Raw genomic sequence first — 21,354 nt, 5'->3', positions numbered from 1 at the left:
GCTCTCTTGAGCTTATAAACACAACAGATATTTTTTAAGTTCTTTTTTTTAAACAAGAGAGGTAAGCACAGTGGGTGGACCTAATGTACTCATTCCAAATTTTATCTGAATGAAAAAATACTTAAGAATAATCAAGGAAATTCTAGTAAATGAATAATGAAGGATATCTGGATCTTTTTTTTTTTTTGCCCAGGCTGGAGTGCAATGGTGCAATCTCAGATCACTGCAACCTCCACCTCTCCTGCCTCAGCCTCCCAAGTAGCTGCGAGTAGCCAGGGTGTGCCACCACGCCTGGCTAGTTTTTGTATTTTTAGTAGAGACAGGGTTTCACCATGTTGGCCAGGCTGGTCTCCAACCCCTGACTTCACGTGATCTTCCCGCCTCGGGCTGGCAAAGTGCTGGGATTACAGGCATCAGCCATCATGCCCAGCCCGGCTCTTTTAAATATTAAAACATTAAAGAGAAGAAGGGAATAGTAATTGTAACCATGTAGTATAACAAGAGAATAGGTAAATCAATTGAACAAAATGCAGTTTATAAATGAACTCAAATATTCCTGCAAATTTAGCATACGATAAATGGTAGTATTTCAAAATCAATGAAGAAAAATGGATTAGTCACCATATGGTGCAAGAACAATTGGCCAACCATTTGAAAGTAAGTAGTAAGGTCAGGTGCAGTGGCTCATGCCTGTAACCCCAGCACTTTGGGAGGCTGAGGTGGTCAGATCACCTGAGGTCAGGAGTTCAAGACCAGCCTGGTCAACACGGCAAAACCCCGTCTCCATTAAAAATACAAAATTTAGCCAGGGGTGGTGGCACACACCTGTAGTCCCAGCTACTCGAGCGGCTGAGGCGGGAGAATTGGTTGAGCCCAGGAGGCAGAGGTCGCAGTGAGCCGAGATCGCACCACTGCACTTACAGCTTGGGTGACAGAGCAAGACTCATCTCCAAAAAAAAAAAAACAACAAGTAGAGTAAAAGGTGGATTCTTATATCATTCCTGACGGCAAAATAAACTGCAAACTGATCATGTAAAAGTACTCCAGCCTGGGTGACAGAGCGACACTTGAGGGAGGGGAGGGGAGGGGAAAGTAAACACTAGGCCGGGTACAGTGGCTCACACCTGTAATCCCAGCACTTTGGGAGGCCGAAGCAGGCGGATCACGAGGTCAAGAGATCGACACCATCCTGGCCAACATGGTGAAACCCCGTCTCTACTAAAAACACAAAAATTAGCTGGGTGTGGTGGTAGCCCCAGCTACTTGGGAGGCAGAGGCAGGAGACTCGCTTGAACGTGGGAAGCGGAGGTTGCAGTGAGCCGAGATAGCGCCACTACACTCCAGCCTGGTAAGAGAGCAAGACTCTGCCTCAAGAAAAAAAAAGAAGAAGAAGAAGAAGAAGAAGAAAACACAAAGAAGAAGAACACAAACCTAGAAATCATAAAGGAAAAAACTGATAATCACACAGAAAAATTAAAATACTTCCATATGCCAAAACTCAACTCTCAAAGTCAAAAAACTCTCAAAGTTAAAAAACAAATTGGGTAAAATTTTTGCTACACTTGATACACACCTGACAAAGGTCAACTTCCCTATATGCAAAGAACTTGTTAAATTAAGGGACCATGAGCCTTTCTTTCTTTTTTGTTTTTTAAAGATAAATTCTCACTCTGTCAACCAGGCTGGAGTGCAATGGCTGATCTCGGCTCACTGTAACCTCTGCTACCCAGGCTCAAGCAATTCTCATGCCCCAGCCACCCCAGTAGCTGGGACTACAGATGCACACTGCCATGTCTGGCTAATTTTTGTATTTTTAGTAGAGAGGGAAGTTTTGCCATGTTGGCCAGGCTGGTCTTGAACTTCTGGCCTCAAGAGATCCGCCCACCTTGCCCTCCAAAAGTGCTGGGATTACAAGTGTGAGCCACCAAGCCCAGCCACAGAAGCTCTCTTATATACCTTGATGAGCCTATAAATTGCCAAACCTTTTTTGAAAGAGAATTATGGTACTTAGAATTAAATTTTTAAACATTCACATTCTTTAGACTCAGTAATTCCAGTTCAAGGAATTAATCCTATAAAAACACATGAATGTGGAAACATCCACTTGAGTGTTATTGGAATGGCATGAATATTCATCAATGAGAGAAATACATCTAAAAATTATAGTGAATCTGTATTTTGCAGCCATGAAAACAATAATTAACTTCAAAAGTAATAATATAGTTTGAGAACAGCATTTGTAGCATGATTCTGCCTTTTTTTTTTTTTAAGAGATGAGGTCTTGCTCTGTGGCCCAGGCTGGAAATGCAGTGGTGCAATTATAGCTCACTGTAGCCTCAAACCTCTTGGGCTCAAACGATCTCCTCAACCTCACAAGAAGCTAGGACTACAGACGTGAACTGTGACACCTGGGTAATTTTTATTTTTTGTAGGGACAGGGGTTTTGCTCTGTTGCCCAGGCTGGTCTCAAACTCCTTGCCTCAAGTGATCCTCCTGCCTCAGCCTCCCAAAGTGCAGGATTATAGGCATGGGCCACTGTGCACAGCTATGATTCCGCTTTTAAATTACCATAGAACACATTTTTTAGACACGGGAAAAATATTCACCAGGACATTAACAGTGTTTCTATTTCTGAGGGATGATCTTATTAGTTCATATCAACTTCCCTTTTATATTATACATTTACAAATTGTTTTATCACTTTTTTTTTTTTTTGAGACGGAGTCTCGCTCTGTCGCCCCGCTCTGTCGCCCAGGCTGGAGTGCAGTGGTGCAATCTCTCTCACTGCAAGCTCCCCACCCCGGGTTCACGCCATTCTTCTGCCTCAGCCTCCAGAGGAGCTGGGACTACAGGCGCCCGCCACCACGCCCAACTAATTTTTTTTGTATGTTTTTAGTAGAGACAGGATTTCACCGTGTTAGCCAGGATGGTCTCGATCTCCTTATCACGAGTATTTTTATTTTTTTTTTTTTTTTTTTGAGACGGAGTCTCGCTCTGTAGCCCCAGCTGGAGTGCAGTGGCACGATCTCAGCTCACTGCAAGCTCCGCCTCCCAGGTTCATGCCATTCTCCTGCCTCAGCCGCCCAAGTAGCTGGGACCCCAGGCCCGCCACCGCACCTGGCTAACTTTTTTGTATTTTTAGTAGAGATGGGGTTTCACCATGCTAGCCAGGATGGTCTGGATTTCCTGACCTTGTGATTCTCCTGACCTTGTGATCTGCCCACCTCAGCCTCCCAAAGTGCTGGGATTACAGGCATGAGCCAAAACACCCAGCCACAAGTATTTATTTTCAATGCAAATAAAATTTCAGAACATGCAGTATGAAAGAAAAAAAATACATCAATGGAACAGAACATAGAGTCCAGAAACAGATCCATGCAAATACAGTCAACTGATCTTTGGCAAAGGAGCAAAAAGGCAACACAACAGAGAAAGGACAGACTTTTGAATAAATGGTGATGCTGGAACAACTGGATATCCACATGTAAAAAAACGAACTGAGCCACATGACCTTACATCCTTCACAAAAACAAATTCAAAATAGATTATAGACCTAAGGGTAAAAGACGCAAAACTTTAAATCTCCTAAAACATAACACTGGAGAAAATATTGATGTCCTTGGGTTTGGAGATGACTTTTACATACGATACGAAAGGCACAAGTCATGAAAAAATACAGCTGACCCTTAAAAAACGTGGGACTAGACTAGGGGCACTGATTCCCACAGTCAAAAATTCATGTATAACTTTTGACTCCCCAAAAACTTCACTAATAGCCCACTACTGACCAGTAATTTTACCAATAACATAAAACAAATGATACATACTGTGTGTGTTGTATGTATTACATACTGTATTCTTACAATAAAGCAGGCTAAATATTAAAATAATGGGAACAGAAAATATGTTTACTATTCATTAACTGGAAGTGCGTCATCACAAAGCTCTTCATTCTCTTTGTCTTCACACTGAGTAGGCTGAGGAAGAAGAGCAAGAGGAAGGGTTGATCTTGCTGTCTCAGGGATGGCAGAGGCAGGAGCGGAGGTGGTGGAAGAGGAGGGAAGAGAGGCAGACGCACTCAGTGTAACTTTACGGAACTATGTGTTAATCTGGATTTTTATTTCTCTAAGAATGTTTCTATATGGTACCAATCCTTTCACCATTTGCTTTAGTTTCAGTGCCTGTATCATAGAAGTGGTCCATGTCATAAAGAACTCAAATACAGGCCGGGCGCGGTGGCTCACGCCTGTAAACCCAGCACTTTGGGAGGCCGAGACAGGCGGATCACAAGGTCAGGAGATCGAGACCATCCTGGCTAACACGGTGAAACCCTGTCTCCAATAAAAATACAAAAAATTAGCCGGGCGTGGTGGCGGGTGCCTGTAGTCCCAGCTACCCGGGAGACTGAGGCAGAAGAATGGCGTGAAACCGGGAGGCAGAGCTTGCAGTGAGCCAAGAACACGCCACTGCACTCCAGCCTGGGGGACAGAGCGAGACTCCGTCTCAAAAAAAAAAAAAAAAAAAAAAAAAAAGTCAAACACAGTCTTTGCAGTCTTGAATAATCAGAGCCCTCCTGCCAGACTAACGTCAGTTTGTTTTCTGGCCCTGCTCCTCGGTCTTCTTGCTCATAGCCTGGCGCTGGTTCAGAAACAGACATCTCCAGCAAGTTACCTTCTATGAATTTCTCTAGTGTACGTCCACTGGCTCTTGAATTTCTCCGAGATCCGTATCTTGAAATCCTTTACCCCCAACCTTTTTGCCATATCCACCATCTCTTTCATGATTTCCTCGATTGGCTCTGTGCTAAATCCTGTGAAATCATGCACAACATCCAACACAGTTTCTCCAGCAGGTGTTGCCCATTGGCTGGGCTTGATGGTTTTCACGGCTTTTTAATGATATTTTCAATGGTGTAATCCTTCCCTACTTTCAACACATTCTCTCCACTGGAGTTCCTTTCCCTAGCCATGACCCAGCCAAACCGTGCTTGAACCTTAAAAGGCCCTTATGGCCCTTGGGACCCCTTATGTTAAAGACTGAATTACTGATGCCAGCCGAGGGGCAGAGTGAGCCAACTTTCAACAACTTCTCCAGTGTTTAACTCCTGGTGTTCCAAGTAGGGAGGACAGTGTCCAATATCAAAACAAATTTAGGCCAGGTGCAGTGGCTCCATGCTGCTCCAGCACTCCGGAGGTCAGTGAGGTGAATCACAAGGTCAGGAGTTCACGACCAGCCTGGCCAACATGGTGAATCTCCATCTCTACTAAAAATATAAAAATTAGCCAGGCATGGTGGTGCGAGCCTGTAATCCCAGCTACTCAGGAGGCTGAGGCAGAAGAACTGCTTGAACCCAGGAGGCAGAGGTTGCGTGAGCCGAGATCAGCCTGCTGCCTCCAGCCTGAGTGAGCAAAGAGCAAGACTCTGTCTCCAAAAAAAAAAAAAAAAAAAAAAAAAAGGCAGTCCCTTACTGGCCAGGCACTTGCTGACTTCACACGAAAACACTGAAGGAATCAATCCAGAAAAAAGTTCTCATTGACCAGACCTTCCTGTACAACCAAGAAAAGACTGGCAGCTGACGTTATCTTTTCCCTTCAAGGCCCAGGGGTTTAGCACTTTTACAGATAATGGCAGTCCTGATCATAAACCCCACCGCATTTGTTCAAAACAGTACAGTTAGCCTATCCTTGCCTGCCTTCACCTAAATCCTGGTGCCCACTTGACTTCCTTACTAATAAATGTTCTTTGGGACATTTTTTTTCCCCCAGAATAGGGCACTTTTGTGTGCATTAAAGACCTGTTTAGGCACAAATACTTTCTCCTCAATGATTTCTGTTGTTGTTGTTGTTGTTTTGAGACTGCGTCTCATTCTATTACCCAGGCTGGAATACAATGGTGTGATCATGGCTCACTGCAGCCTCAACCTCCCAGGCTCAAGCAATCCTCCCACCTCAGCCTCTGGAACAGCTGGTACTACAGGCACATGCCACCACACCCAGCTAGTTTTTTCTAACTTTTTGTAGAGATGGGGTCTCCCTATGCTGCCCAAGCTAGTCTCCAACTCCTGGGCTCAAATGAGCCTCCTATATCAGCCTCCCAAAGTGCTGGGATTACAGGTGGGAGCCACAGTGCCCAGCCCTCTGATTTTTTTTTTTTTTTGTGAGACGGAGTCTCGCTCTGTCGCCCGGGCTGGAGTGCAGTGGCCCGATCTCAGCTCACACTGCAAGCTCCGCCTCCCGGGTTTACGCCATTCTCCTGCCTCAGCCTCCCAAGTAACTGGGACTACAGGCGCCCGCCATCTCGCCCGGCTAGTTTTTTGTATTTTTTAGTAGAGACGGGGTTTCACCATGTTCGCCAGGATGGTCTCGATCTTCTGACCTCGTGATCCACCCGTCTCGGCCTCCCAAAGTGCTGGGATTACAGGCTTGAGCCACCGCGCCCGGCCAACCCTCTGATTTTCTTAATGGCACCTGGGAATTTGCCTGCTGCCTCTTGGTCAGCAGAAGCTGCTTCTTATGTTATCTTGACATATTTTACACCAAACCTCTTTCTAAAGTTGCCAAACTGTCCTTTGCTGGCATTAAATTCTGCAACTTTAGATCCTTTACCTTCCTCTGCTTTAAGTTGTCATATAATGACTTCACTTTTTCTCAAATCTTACTAGAGTTATAGGTATGTCTTATAGCAATCCTTCGCCAACATAAAAGCTGCATTTTCAATATGACATTAAAAGGTATTTCACAAAAAATACAAGGTTTTCATACCTGCTGGCTTAGCTGCAACAGTTTCACAAATTTCCTTTTTTTTTTTTTTTGACAATGGTCCTTATGCTGGATTCATGTGTCTTGAAATGGTGGGCAACCACAGCTGCAGACCTCAATCTATGGTACATATCAAGCAATTCAACGTTTTCTTATAATGCCATGACTTTTCTCTGCTTCTTGGGAGCACTTCCAGTATCACTAGTGGCACTCTGTATGGGTCTCAAGGTTTATAGTACAACATGATGAAAAACACGCGAGAACCACAAGAGATCACTTTTTGCTGTGATACGCAATCTACTGAATGGACAAACTGCTAAGAGATAATTAGCCTTTTTTTTTTTTTCTTTCTGAGACAAGGTCTTGCTCTGCCACCCAGGCTGAAGTGCAGTGGCACAATCTCGGCTCACTGCAACCTCCACCTCCCAGGTTCAGGGGATCCTCTGGCCTCAGCCTCTTGAGTAGCTGGGACTATAGGAGTGCCCCATCACGCCTGGCTAATTTTTGTATTTTTTGTAGAGATGGGTTTCAACATGTTACCCATGCTGGTTTTGAACTCCTGAGCACAAGCGATCCACTGCCTCAGCCTCCCAAAGCACTGGAATTAGAGGTGAGCCGCCCCGCCTGGCTGATCGGCATTTTCAGTAGACACGTGCAACACGCCAGTACCCAGCAACAGGAGGTGGCCACAAAATCACTACACTGCTATAGTGTGCACTACAGTTAATTTTATGCAGTTATGATTTAACACTGCATCTCTATTTACATTTCTCTCCACTGCAAATGGCACCATGTACAGTGTATTTGTGTACGTTCTGATAAATTTTAACTTCTGATAATAGATTTGTGTACATTTTATGGTAGTAAATTATAAAAGACTGGTATCTACATATGTTTCATGCATTCATGACATACCTTTTTCTTAATTTTTGGTATTTCTAGGCTATGCTATCTGCAGGTTCTTCAAGTTCTTGCAAATTTCCAAAATATTTTCCAATATATTTATTTTTTTAAATCCGCATATAAAAAGACTCACCATTCAAACCCATGTTGTTCAAGAGTCAACTATAATTGATAAGTTGGATTTCATTAAAAATCAAAACTTCTGCTCTGCAGAAGACACTGTCAAGGGAGTAAGATAAGCCACAGACTGGGAAAAAATATTTGCAAATAAAATATCTGATAAAGAACTGTTATCCAAAACACACAAAAAACACTTAAAACTCAACAAGTGCTTGCTTACTCAGCCATCCCCCTAAAACAACAAAAAAACCTTAACAATAAGAAAACGAGCAACCCAATTAAAAAATGGGCAAAAGACCTCAACAGACACCTCACCAAAGATATATAGATGGCAAGAATATGAAGGGAATTGCTAATATTAAAACATAAATTGAGGGAATGTTAGCCTGTATTAAAGAGAATTAAGAGTCCTGATCAAAAGAGAACGTTTTGCTGTTCTTTTCACAAGTCACATAGATTCTGTGTCTAAAATATTTTCACCAATTTTAGGTTCACCACTTTAAGAAGAGCATTATCAAACTACTTGGCATTAGAACATTTGGCTAGCCGAGCAGAGGAGGCCACACAAAAATAATGAAGGCATAGGACCCTCATATGAGGAACTCCTAACATGGAAGAAAGCCCCTTAAATATGTGGCCGGGTAAGGTGGCTCACGCCTGTAATCCTAGCACTTTGGGAGGCCGAGGCAAGTGGATCACCTTAGGTCAGGAGTTCAAGACCAGCCTGGCCAACATGGCGAAACTCTGTCTCCACTAAAAATACAAAAAAGGCGGGCGTGGTGGCTCCACGCCTGTAATCTAACATTTTGGGAGGCGAGGCGAGAGTAGGATCCACAAGATCAGGAGATGAGACCACGGTGAAACCTACGTCTCTACTAAAAATACAAAAATTAGCCCGAGGCTGATGGTAGAGCCCTGTAGTCCCAGCTACTCAGGAGGCTGAGGCGGAGAGAATGAAGCGTGAACGGTGAGGCCAGAGCTTGCAGTGAGCGAGGTCAGCGCCCTGCACCTCCAGCCTGGGAACACAGCCAGACTCCGTCTCAAAAAAAAAAAAAAAATACAAAAATTAGCTGGGCATGGTGGTGGGCACCAGTGATCCCAGCTACTCAGGGAAGGCTGAGGGAGGAGAATCAGCTTGGATCCTGGAGAGGAGTTGCAACAAGCCGAGATGAATTGCCACTGCCTCCAGCCACCTGGGCAACAAAAGCGAGACTCTACTCTCCAAAAAAAAAAAGCTTTGTTGACCTTTCCTATGCAAGAGAAAATAGCCTAATACTGATTCACTCAAGAGGTCGGAACCAAAGCGTAGAAGGGAAATAATTCGGGCCCCCCAAATGAAGAACTTTCTAATACTTATAGGTACTACAAAAAGTGGAAGTGCTCTAAAGACACTAGATTTCCATCTGTTAAGAATAAACACAGAACAATTTTTTGCAGAGCCAGAAGTAAATTGCTAATGTCCTTCCATTACTCTCTACAGAGCCCTGTTAGGTTCACAGAATGAAGGATAGGATTATTTTCACAAACATTCGGCTTTTCTTAAGAACCAGAGGTCTCACCACGTTGTCCAGGCTACACAGCAGTGGCTATTCACAGGCATGACCACTGCACACTACAGCCTTGAACTTCTGGGCTCAAGCAATCCTCCTATCGGGGCCTCTCAAGCAGCTGGGACTAGAGGTGTGCACCACCATGCCCAGCTGGAAAACTTCTGCTCTTGAGTAACTAAGAACAGTAGGGCAATCATATGTAGATGGGGGCAGCAGTTTATTTAGACAATAAATACAGCATGAGTTTAGAGAAGGTAGATATCAATTGGAGATTGATGGTTAAAAAAATATTTTGTCTCGATTTTTGATAGCCTTAACAAAGGAATGACAACCCACATCATGGTTTGCTCCCCTCAACCCATCAAATTTCCCACAATAAGGACCCAATCGTATCCTGTACTTGTTAGTCTACTAGCCTTTCTCAACTCAGGGTCCATGAAAGAATTAAGCAAGCCCTAATGCCCAAGGCATTCAATATATGTAATGTATTAACTTCTCTCCTCTGTGTGTGTGTGTGTGTTTTTTTTTTAAGACGTAGTCTCACTGTTACCCAGGCTGGAGTGCAGTGGCACAATCTCAGCTCACTGCAACCTCCGCCTCTCAGATTCAAGTGATTCTCCTGCCTCAGCCTCCCAAGTAGCTGGGATTACAGTCGTGCGCCACCACACCCAACTAATTATCGTATTTTTGTAGAGACAGGGTTTCACCATGTTGGCCAGGCTTGTCTTGAACTCCTGACCTCAGGTGATTCACCCACCTGGGTCTCCCAAAGTGCTGTCCTCTGCATCTAGAATGGTACGTGTTATGTCACCTTTGGGACAACTGAGAAAGGAGCCAAATTACTTCCTGTGTTCTTTGGTTAAGATAACCCAGGAGGGTATAAACAACATAATCTACTTGACTGAAATAAAGGTGTTAAAACTATAACCTCCATGAATACAGGCACCTTGTCTGGCTTGTTCACAGTACATACATGTTCAAATCATATATATGTGAATAAATGGATAAAAGAATGGAGGCCTCATATATTTAGTTTCTCTCTTCTACCTCAGAGTTTTCTCTACCTTTTCCTTTCGTCCTTTCCTTTTTCCCTTCCATTTTGGAGAATGAAGTCCCTGTGGCCCCTCTTGACACTCGGATACTCCTGTTCTATTTCATCTGCTTTCAGTTGAGACCCAGACCCAGCCCCATCTACTATCTCCTTGATCTTACATCTTTAGGCAGTTTCTCCCTTTCCACTGGCAGTCCTTCATCATACAATTATTTAAATCTCTATTCTTAAAACACACACACCACTTCCCACAATCCTACTACTCCGTCAAGTGACTACACCACTCATATGTGTATTACCATACTTTCAAAATTTAGTCTATATACGCTACCTCTCCGTATTTACACCTTCCTTATTGAAACTCTTCTCTTCGAGGTCCTAATGACCACTTCACTGCTGATTTCAGTGAGCACTTCTGCCTTCATCGGACTTTTCTGCAGCACTTAGTACTGTTGACCACTCCCCTCTTCAAACCTTCTCCAATAGTGACTTCTAACACTAATCATCCTAGCTCTCCTTTTTCATAAGGTTCACTGATTTCCCCTCCCTCTCCCAATCCATTTTTATCTGTGTCCTTCCAAATAGCCTATACTTTTCTCCCTGAGCAGTATTCATCCTGATGACTCCTAGGCATTTGACGTCTACATCGCTGATGTCTTTCCTGACTCCAGGCCTACATTTCCAGGTATCTACTAGATATTTCTGAATGGCTGCCCCACCAGTATTCCAGATCAACATATCTATAAGCAAATGTGTCACTTTGTACTATTAAATGTGCCCTTCTACTGGTTGCCTAGATGGATAAACAGCATCTACATTCTCAGAATCCTCTTCAATTTCTCTCCTACCCAAATTCCAAATCAAATGTTCATCAAGTTGCTATTTTACCACAGTATTTCTCACACCTATTATTTCCTTCTCTCCATTCCCATTGACCTACATTATAACTCCATCATCTCCCTCTTAGATCAGAGCAATGGCTCAATCCATTTCCTTAACCAATCATCTACCTCACAGTCTATCTATCTTCTGTATAATCTTCCGAGCAAGCTTCCTACAGGACAATATGGTTCACAATATCACTCTATCAAAACACAGTTCCATCCACATCTAGAAAAATCCAGACTCACCGGCTGGCAGCAAAGATTTCCACCATTCAGGCTCTCCTTTTTCAAACCTGTCTCTAAACAGCCTCACACTCCCAGGACACCAGGTTATTCACACACCTCACACTACACACTCTCCATCCCTACCCTGCAAAGATTACCCCCCTCCTCTAACCACTGCCTCCAAGGTGCCATTTCCATCAATCAAAACTTCTACACAACTCTCAAGACTTTATCCAAATGCCACTTTCTCCAATATAACTGGAGGTGCAGTGAGAGAGAAGTGGAGGGAGAATCCTACATTAACTAACTTTCTAAATAAGATGTCTCTGCTGTGTTATCAAAATATTGTACAAACTATAACACTATAACAATTGCATATTGTTACCCATCTTTCAATATCTACTACCCATATTCATTCTATGACAAGTACTGTTCTGAGGATACCATTATCAGTCAGACAAACTGCCCTCTCTTCATGGCATATGTATTTGCCACTAGACTTTTAAGACCCATAAGAAAAGGAACATTTCTCTTTTTTTGCCATGCTGCAGGCTCTATCATAGTCTCTGGGGCTGTTTTTGCCAAGATCTCTTTCTGGAACATAAGGAACATTTCTACTTTGCTACAATAACCCTAACACAATGCCCATCACCAATAGGCATAAGCAATAAATACTTGTTTAAAGAATTAACATATTGGCCAGGCGCGGTGGCTCAAGCCTGTAATCCCAGCACTCTGGGAGGCCGAGACGGGCGGATCACGAGGTCAGGAGATCAAGACCATCCTGGCTAATACGGTGAAACCCCGTCTCTACTAAAAAAAATACAAAAAACTAGCCGGGCGAGGTGGCGGGCGCCTGTAGTCCCAGCTACTCGGGAGGCTGAGGCAGGAGAATGGCGTAAACCCGGGAGGCGGAGCTTGCAGTGAGCTGAGATCGGGCCACTGCACTCCAACCTGGGCGACAGAGCGAGACACTGTCTCAAAAAAAAAAAAAAAGAATTAACATATTAAAGAAAAAGGTCTGATTATCAAGGAAGTCTTATTCATCCTGACTATAATCAAGCTACATCAATGCTATGATTCTTATCAGGCAACATCATAATGAGGCTTCTAGAGAAAGCTCACTCTACATAAAATGCAGTTACCAGAAGAGAGTAACAGCCCCAACTCCACTCCTGCATTCTAGTACTGGCTCTGCTACAGTGCAATTGACTTCTACCTCTTTAGTCCTTAAGTTTCCTGATCTGTAAACTGAGGGAAAATAACTACTCTCTAGGATTCCTTTCAGTTATATGATTTTTTATCTACTTTCTACAGGTTACATACATCTAGAAAACATCAGGTACCACTGAAGGTCATTAACAACTGGAATCTGAAAGATAATCAAAAGAATGTTAAGTAAGCTGGGTGTGGTGGCTCACGCCTATAATCCCAACACTTTGGGAGGCTGAGGCAGGAGGATTACATGGGCCCAGGCATTCAAGACCAGCCTAGGCAGTGTAGACAGAACTTGTCTCTACTTTCAAAATAATTCGGCCAGGCACAGTGGCTTACACCTGTAATCCCAGCACTTTGGGAGGCCGAGGCAGGCGGATCACAAGGTCAGGAGTTTAAGACCAGCCGGGCCAGCATGGTGAAACCCCATTTCTATTAAAAATACAAAAAAAATTAGCCGGGCATAGTGACGTGTGCCTGGAGTCCCAGCTACTTGGGAGGCTGAGGCAAGAGAATCACTTGAGTCCAGGAGACGGAGGTTGCAGTGAGCCAAGATCACGCCACTGCACTCCAGCCTGGGTGACAGAGAGAGACTCCATCTCAAAAATAATAAAAATAATTCAAGAAAGTTAGGCAGATTCAAGTCATGTGATAACAGAAATAAACACGTAGGAAGGACATAAATAAAACATTAAAACTAGTCAAAACTAGGAGATGGTAAGCTCCTTCTCCCCAGAAGGAAGAGAACTCAGACTATCAGTTGTAATGGATTCAGTTATCTGATAAGAAAACTTTCTGTAATTTTACTGAGAGTAACAGCTTCCTCTATAATCCAACAGCACCACTGTACCTGCTTTCCCACTGGGCACCTTCTCAGTCTACATTCCTAAGGCCCATTCCTCTACTAGGTCATAAAACTCTTAAAGGAACTACATATTATTCATTTCTGTATTTCTCCCCCTCACATTCCCTGGCACAACTGGACCACACAAAATTAAACAATATTTATTAAATACTTCCATAAAGACAATATTCAAATTAATGACTATACAAGAAGAGAACATCAAACTTCAGTGGATAAAAACCTAGCGTATGATACACGGAGATATTTTAGAAATTAGAGCTCTTAAGATTCAAAAGCAATTCTCTCCACAGAAAGCCAGGTAAGACATGAAAATTAAAGGCCATTAACCCAATTCCAGGCTACTGTGTGTTGGGATATCAGAGTGACAAAGACTGTGGGTATATGCAGGGCCTGTGTTTTTCAGATTAAGTATCTCTGCTAGTTCAAAGGTTGGGAGATTTATCAAGTTATAATTTACAAACAAAAACATGAATTATTGAACAAACATTAAGACAACTAGTTATCTATTCAGGAAAAAAATAAAGGGTGTTCTGCCTCAGCCCTGGAAGCTATGACTGTTCCTTATGTCTACTAGTCCTGTATTCTTTAGGGCTTCTTTCGTCTTAGTGGGTGATCTCCAGTTTAGTTAAAAATTCTTTATATTAAACTTCCCTAATTTAAAAACAAATTCCAAATAGATTAGACTACAAAACATAAAAGACAACTACAAGTGTTGAAAATAAGGTTTTTTTCTCTTTAAATAAACATGAGAGTTGGGGGGTCTTCCTCAGCAAAATAAGAAACCCAGAAACCATAAATTTAAAAAAAAAAAGGTCAGATCTACCTAAAAATTAAAGCTTTCTGCATAACAAAACAATTTTTTAAATGAGGGAAATGACAAACTGTGAGACCAAACTTTCCAATACATACCAAAGGGCTAATATAATTTACAAAGAGCTCCTCCAAATTACTGAGAAAAGGACAACCCAATGGAAAAATAGGAAAGAGATACAAACAGACAAGCCACAAAAGAAATAAATGTGAAACAGCAACTCAAAGTAGAAGAGAAAAGAAAGAAGAGAAGAGGAAGAAGAACGATAAGAAGAAGAAAGAGGTGGGAGGAAGGAAGGGCAGGCAAGCAAAAAAGAAAAAAAATGAAAGAAAGAAAGAAAAATGAATGGAAGGAAGGAGCAAGCCAACCAGCCAATAAACAAAGAGGCCATAATTAATATAATTCCTATCCAGGAAGTGCAAATCAAAAAGCCACACTTCAACCAGGCACAGTGGCTCACTCCTATAATCCCAGCACTTTGGGAGGCCAAGGAAGGTGGATAAACTGAAAACAGGAGATAGAGACCAGCCTGGCCAACATGGTGAAACCCTGTCTCTACTAAATATACAAAAAAATGAGCTAGGTGTAGTGTTGCACGCCTGTAATCCCAGCTACTTGAAGGGCTAACACATGAGAATCGCCTGAACCTGGGAAGCAGAGGTTAGAATGAGCAGAGATCACACTACTGCACTCCAGCCTGGGCAACAGAGCAAGACTCGGTCTCAAAAAAACAAAGAAAAGAAATAAAATAGGCCGGGCGCAGTGGTTCACGCCTGTAATGCCAGCACTTTGGGAGGCCAAGGCAGATGCATCACCCAAGGTCAGGAGTTAGAGACCAGCCTGACCAACATGGCAAAACCTCATCTCTACTAAAAATACAAAATTAGCCCAGCACGGTGGTGCATGCCTGTAATCCCAGCTACTTGGGAGGCTGAGGCAGGAGAATCACTTGAACCCAGGAGGTGGAGGCTGCAGTGAGCTGAGATCACCATGTCTAACTTTTGTATTTATAATAGAGACAGGGTTTCACCACGTTGGCCAGGCTGGTCTGGAACTCCTCACCTCAGGTGATCCACCTGCCTCAGCCTCCCAAAGTGCCGGGATTACAGGCGTGAGCCACCACACCTGTAATCCCAGCACTTTGGCCCAGTGCGATTTTTTTTAAACCTAAGTGAGATCACATCATTCCTCTGTTCAAAGCTTTTCAATGGTTCCCCATAGTGAAAACCAATCTTTGCAATACTCCAGGGCCAACAAGATCTGCCTCCACCTCACGACCTCCCTGACCTCATATCCTACTCCAGGCTTCTCCTAGGCCCCGTAACATCATTTCAGCCACACTGACCTCCATGCCATTCCTCAAACACACCAGACATGCTTCTGCCCTCAAGGCATATGCAAAAACTGATCCCTGCCTAGAACACCCTTCCACCAGATATCCTCAAGGCTAACTCCTCTATCTACTTCAAGTCTTTGCACAAATGTCATCTTCTCAATAAAGCTGCCTGACCAGCCGATTTAAAACCAACCCCACCCCTTCCTTTTATCCTGCTATGTTTTCTTTTTTCCATTGCACTTATCATCTAACAACCCATATCATTTGCTTACGTTTGTTGTTTAATATCCGTTTCTCCCACACTAGGGCAGGGTTATTTATTATCTATATTGCCCACTGATGTATTCCAAATGCCTAGAATTGTGCCTGAGAAACAGTATACATTCATATTAGTTGAATAAATAGTTTTGTACATGTCTATAGGATTATCTAATTAGTGGCTGAATGATTCACTACCTAGGAACAGGGACTGGGTCTGGTTTTGTTCATCATTGCATTTCCTAGATCCTAGCATAGGATTTGGCATAGAATAGACACACAAATACTTGTTAACTGAACAATACAACTCTTTTTTTTGAGACAGAGTCTTGCTCTGTCCCCCAGGCTGGAGTGCAGTGGCACGATCTCGACTCACTGCAACCTCCACTTCCCGGGTTCAAGCGATTCTTCTGCCTCAGCCCCCCTAGTAGCTGGGACTACAGGTGCGCACCACCATACGCAACTAACTTTTGTATTTTTAGTAGAGACTGGGTTTCACTATATTGGCCAGGTTGGTCTTGAACTCCTGACCTTGTGATCCATCCATCTCGGCCTCCCAAAGTGCTGGGATTACAGGCATGAGCCACGGCGCCCAGCTGAACAACATCACTTTTTTTAATCAAAAGACACAAATTTAAAACAAATGACATCATCCAGCGCTTGTAAGATTACAGGGGAAATCCACCTGCCATATATTGTTGGCGAGTACGTAAACCGATGCCTTTGAGAGTAAGCTAGCTACAGGTATTAAAATTTAAACCACTCAGAACTCATGCCCTTTATTTAATTCACTAGTCTTACAGAAGTACAAGAGTACCTAAAAAATATGCACAAGGACATCCATTACAACACTGCTTATAAAATAATTAAAAATTGAAAACAATCTACTTGCCCCACAATAGGGAAACAGGCAATAAATCATGCATGGTACATGCATATGATGAGACAGTCTTTAACAAGAATGAGGAAGGCCTACAACACTGACCTGGAAAGTAGTCCATGATCTAGTACATAAGCCAGATGGCATGGATTTGAAGCCTGCTCCCCCACTTAGTAGCTGTATAACACCAGGCACATTTCTTTAACTTCTCTGTGCTTCAGTTTCCTCATCAAGAAAATAGAAGCAGTAATATTTCAATAGTACTCACTTCATTGCTATGAAGATTCCCCAAGATAACGTCTATAGTGTTTACAGAACATTACATGGCCATATAACCATGTATGAGTATATTCTAGCTAACATTTATTAAGTGAGATAGGGAAGTTGCAGATTTATGTATGTAAAGCATGTCCTTCAGGGGTAAAAGGTAGCATGTCTGTGTAACCAACAAGAAACAATCAGGAATCCAGCCTGGTCAACATGGCAAGAATAAAAACTAATGAAGTGGGTTGGGTGCAGTTGCTTATGCCTGTAATCCCAACACTGAGAAACCAAGATGGGAGAATCGCTTGAGCCCAGGGATTCAAGATCAGACTGGGCAACACAGTGAGACCCTCTCTACAAAAGAAAAAGAAAAAAGTGAAGCAAAATCAGAGCAAATGTTTCAAAGATATAGTTGAACTTAGATTAAAATAAACATTAAAATTTGAAATTTTTCACATTTTTGAATTTTCAGGGGAAAACAGATCAATTGAAATTTAACTATTAAAATTACCTATATTCCAAATAAGTAAACTAAGAGGCAGTATCAAAAACCCAAAACTTTTTTAATTTACAAATAATTAAAATGAATAAAGTGATTACATTTCATCCCTTCAATTTACACACAAATCAATTTTCCTAATCTACCATATGGCCATGAAAAACAGACAATATAGATTTTTTTTTTAAGTCATCAAAGACAATCGCTTCTGAAATGGGATAAAACGAGATACAGTCAAAGACTAAGCAGTTAGTTATCTTTCACCACCAGTTTGACACAAAAGAATTCTGGCAATTTTTTTTTTTTTTAATCAGCAGGAAATTCAAATGTGCCTAAAGCTAAAGTGGTCTACATGAGTTCAGCTAAAGACACAAATTAAATCCCCAAAAGCCAGACTCAGGGACTCACACCTATAATCCTAGCACTTTGGGAGGCGTAGACAGATGGATCCCTTGAGTTCAGGGGTTTGAGACCAGCCTGGGCAACGCGGCAAAACGCCGTATCTACAAAAATACAAAAATTAGCTGGGCATGGTGGCATGCACCTGTAGTCACAGCTACTTGGGAGGCTGAGGTGGCAGGATTGCTTTAACCCCAGGAGGTCGAGGCTGCAGGGAGCCAAGATGGCACCACTGCACTCCAGCCTGGCCAACAGAGTGAGATACTATCTCAAAAAAAAAAAAAAAAATTAAAATCCCCAAGATGAACTTCTAAGACACTGACACAAGGCACTCAAATGTACCAAATTACCTCTCTCCTACTGTAAAAAGTAGCCATGGCTACCTACATTAATTTAAAATAAAAATCATACTAGAGTCACAAGATTTGAAAAATAGGAAATAAATCTGAACTAAAATAGCAAGAATACAACATTTCCTAAAGCTAATTTTCCCTAGTCTCTTTCAAGTGCTTAGTCACTTCTGCCTATTTACAAGGAAGACCATTTCATATCTTGAAAGAGGCAGGGAATTTTGATTCCAGACTGTCATGTCACCTGAGCTGCCCTAAACGTTTGTTTCCATGCAACTCAAGAGAAGGCAGCAGCCAGCTATGCATACCTATCACTCCTGATCAGAACCACAAGCTCTCTCTGTATCCTGCCTCTCTGCGCAGTAAGAAAGTGGGATTGTGGAAAAACAAAGTTTTCTTGCCTGACACCAAATGCAAAAGGTGATCATTAAAATGCAGCCTGAAAACATCCCGGTTTCCTCTCTCTGACAGCCCACCAAAAATACTTTCCTTCCCTTACGTTCCCTTACTGAAACAGAAATAGCAAGCAGGTTCTTATAAAAGTCCAAGAGCTCACTGGACATCTCCCCTCAGGCAGCTAACACCACCCAAAACTACAGGCTAATAGGCTCTGGAGCACATTTCCCAGAGAGCAGCCAGAACCTTAACATCTGATACGGTTACAAGTTCCCCAAAGGCAAGAATAAAGAGTAAGGGTTTCATGAAAGGTTATTTTGAGACAACCCCAAGCAAAGGCAAGTTTTAAAGTACCTACTCCGTACCAAGTCCCTTTTCCCAACATTCTACTCTACTAAGCACACACGTTGATTATAGAAACACACCAGAAAGAACTTTCACAACTAGATACAGTAGGATCTTGGAAAAGACCAAGTACACTACTCCCAACCATCAATTCTAGGTGGTAAAACCTGGAACCATGTAGTCAATCTGTGAGGCACAGCTCAGTCCAGTTTCCCAGAAGATCATGAAGGGCTCTGACAATCAACTTTCATTATTTAGGATGAGGCCCTTTTTTCCCTTCCAAGAATATAAACGCCATAAATGACACATTTCTTCCACTTCATTTTTTTGTAGTACCACAAGCAAATATCTTCAAGTAGTGCGAGTAGGCCTCAGTATTCTCAAACACTATTCTCATCACTCCTAATATCTTCCTAACAATTCTATTATTTTATATACACATTCGTGTTGCTATTTTTATAGATAAAATACAAAGGCATGAATTAACCTCTTGATTAATTCGTGTGTGAGAATACTCAGGTTCAACGAGGCTAACAAATGAGCCCAGAGCTTGCTGGTTAACAATCCAGGTCCTTTAGACACCCAGGCCCCAACACTTACCATTAAGCCACAGTGCCATTCAAGGAATGCTACTAAATCCAGTTACTGTACACAACTACTTCCAGGTCACATAACTGGGTGCAAAGAGCTCTATAGCAAGGATTGGGGCCGCGGGGAGGACACGCTACCTAACATTTTTTTTTTCTTTAACGAATATAGCACATGTTCCCGATTTCCATCCTCCCCCACGGGCAGAACCCACGTGCCGGTTCCCCGCTACCCAGAACCGCTCCCTCCTCACACTCCCCCACGCTACCCAGCAGCCTCCCCACGCCCTTCCCTCCGTCCTCTCGCAAGCGCTGCACGGGCGCCTCCCGCCCCCTCCCCAGCGACGGCCGCCTGGGCGCCCGCGCCGCCCTCGCGCGCCGCAGCCCGCGCGCCCCCGTCTCCGCCCGGCAGGGTCACCCCTGGGGCCTGCGCGCACCCTTCCCGCCGCCTGCCCTCCCCGAAGTCCTCCCGCGACGCCGACGCCGGGCAGGCCGCGCCCGCCGCGCCTGCCATGGTGGGCGCCTCACCGTCAGGCTGGGAAGCCGGGCCCGGCTGCGCCATGACCAGGCGGCCGACCTCGGGGAGCGGGGATGGGCGGGGAAGCGGCGTCCCGGGCTCCCGCGGGCTCAGCTGGCGGAGGAGGCGTCGACCGAGCCGCCGCCGCCGCCGCCCAGGGAGGAACCGCTAAGGCTGGAGCCGCCAGCGCCGCCACAGCCGCCGGCAGAGACGGACCCGACCGCCGACCTCCGCCTCCTCATCCTGACAGCGGGAAATAAGCAGTGCGCAGGCGCGGGGGGATGGGGCGGCACGTGACGTTGGCCCGAGGGGAGGGGCGGGGCCTCGGGAGCGCGGAGAGAGCGCGGCAGGAGGGGAGGGTCCGGGCGGAGCTGGGCGCCTGACCCAGCGCCAGAGGGAGGCTGAAGGCGGGGCGGAGCTGGAGAAGAGGGAGAGCAGTAAAGACCAGGCCTCTCGAACGGGCCGGTCGCGGTTGCCCACCACAGCACAGTGGGGGAAAAAAAAAAAAAGAAAAAGAATAAGAAAGGAGGACAGATGGCGGGGTGCAGTTCCAGCCTCTACCTCTTCTAGCTGTGCGACCTTGGGAGAGTCACTTCACCTCTTGGAATTTTTATCAATATAATGGCTAAGAAAAGTTTAAGCGATGGTCTAGGCCGAGGCTGGTGGCTCAAGCCTGTAATCCCAGCACTTTGGGAGGCGGGGCAGGCGGGATCCGCGAGGTCCAGTGAGACCATCCCACAGCTAGCACCGCGGTGAAACCCCGTCTCTACTAAAAATACAACAGCAGGCGAGGTGGCGGGCGCCCTGTAGTCCCAGCTTCTGCGGGGGAGGCTGAGGGGCAGGAGGGGAATGGCGTGAAGCCAGGGGCCCGAGGGCCGCAGTGAGAGCTGAGATCCGGCCCTGCACTCCAGCCGAGGCGACACAGCAAGACTCCATCTCAAAAAGAAAGAGAAAGTTTAAACGAGGTAATAAAGTATGAAGAACTGTTTCCGACAGTACTGGGCCTGGACCCCAGGTCCTCTGATGCAGAGGCCAGTGCACTATCCATTAAGCAAATACGTTTGGCTTTTCAGTGGTGATAGATGCTGGAGATACAGCCAGGTACAGACCCTGCACTCATAGCAGGAGAGGAGAAATCAAG

General features: G+C 44.2%; 1 protein-coding gene across 3 annotated transcripts in view; it reads right to left on the bottom strand.

The window, feature by feature from the left end:
* RABEP1 (rabaptin, RAB GTPase binding effector protein 1) overlaps positions 1 to 20,477 on the bottom strand; it is a 115,286-nt gene extending 94,809 nt beyond the window's left edge. For 2 of the 3 annotated variants that reach the window (XM_003912174.3, XM_009189466.1), the window contains exon 1: positions 20,225 to 20,477. In XM_003912174.3, the coding sequence (XP_003912223.1) occupies positions 20,225 to 20,258 (34 nt within the window). In that variant the 5' untranslated portion in view covers positions 20,259 to 20,477. The remainder of the gene's footprint in view (positions 1 to 20,224) is intronic. The other variant, XM_003912175.4, reaches the window with a different exon arrangement.
* Between the last annotated feature and the right edge of the window lie 877 nt (positions 20,478 to 21,354).

The sequence above is a fragment of the Papio anubis genome, chromosome 17 (genome assembly GCF_008728515.1).
Source record: "Papio anubis isolate 15944 chromosome 17, Panubis1.0, whole genome shotgun sequence".
Taxonomy (NCBI): Eukaryota; Metazoa; Chordata; class Mammalia; order Primates; family Cercopithecidae; genus Papio; species Papio anubis.
The sequence above is the reverse complement of the archived record's forward strand: the minus strand, read 5'-3'. Positions and strand labels throughout refer to the sequence as shown.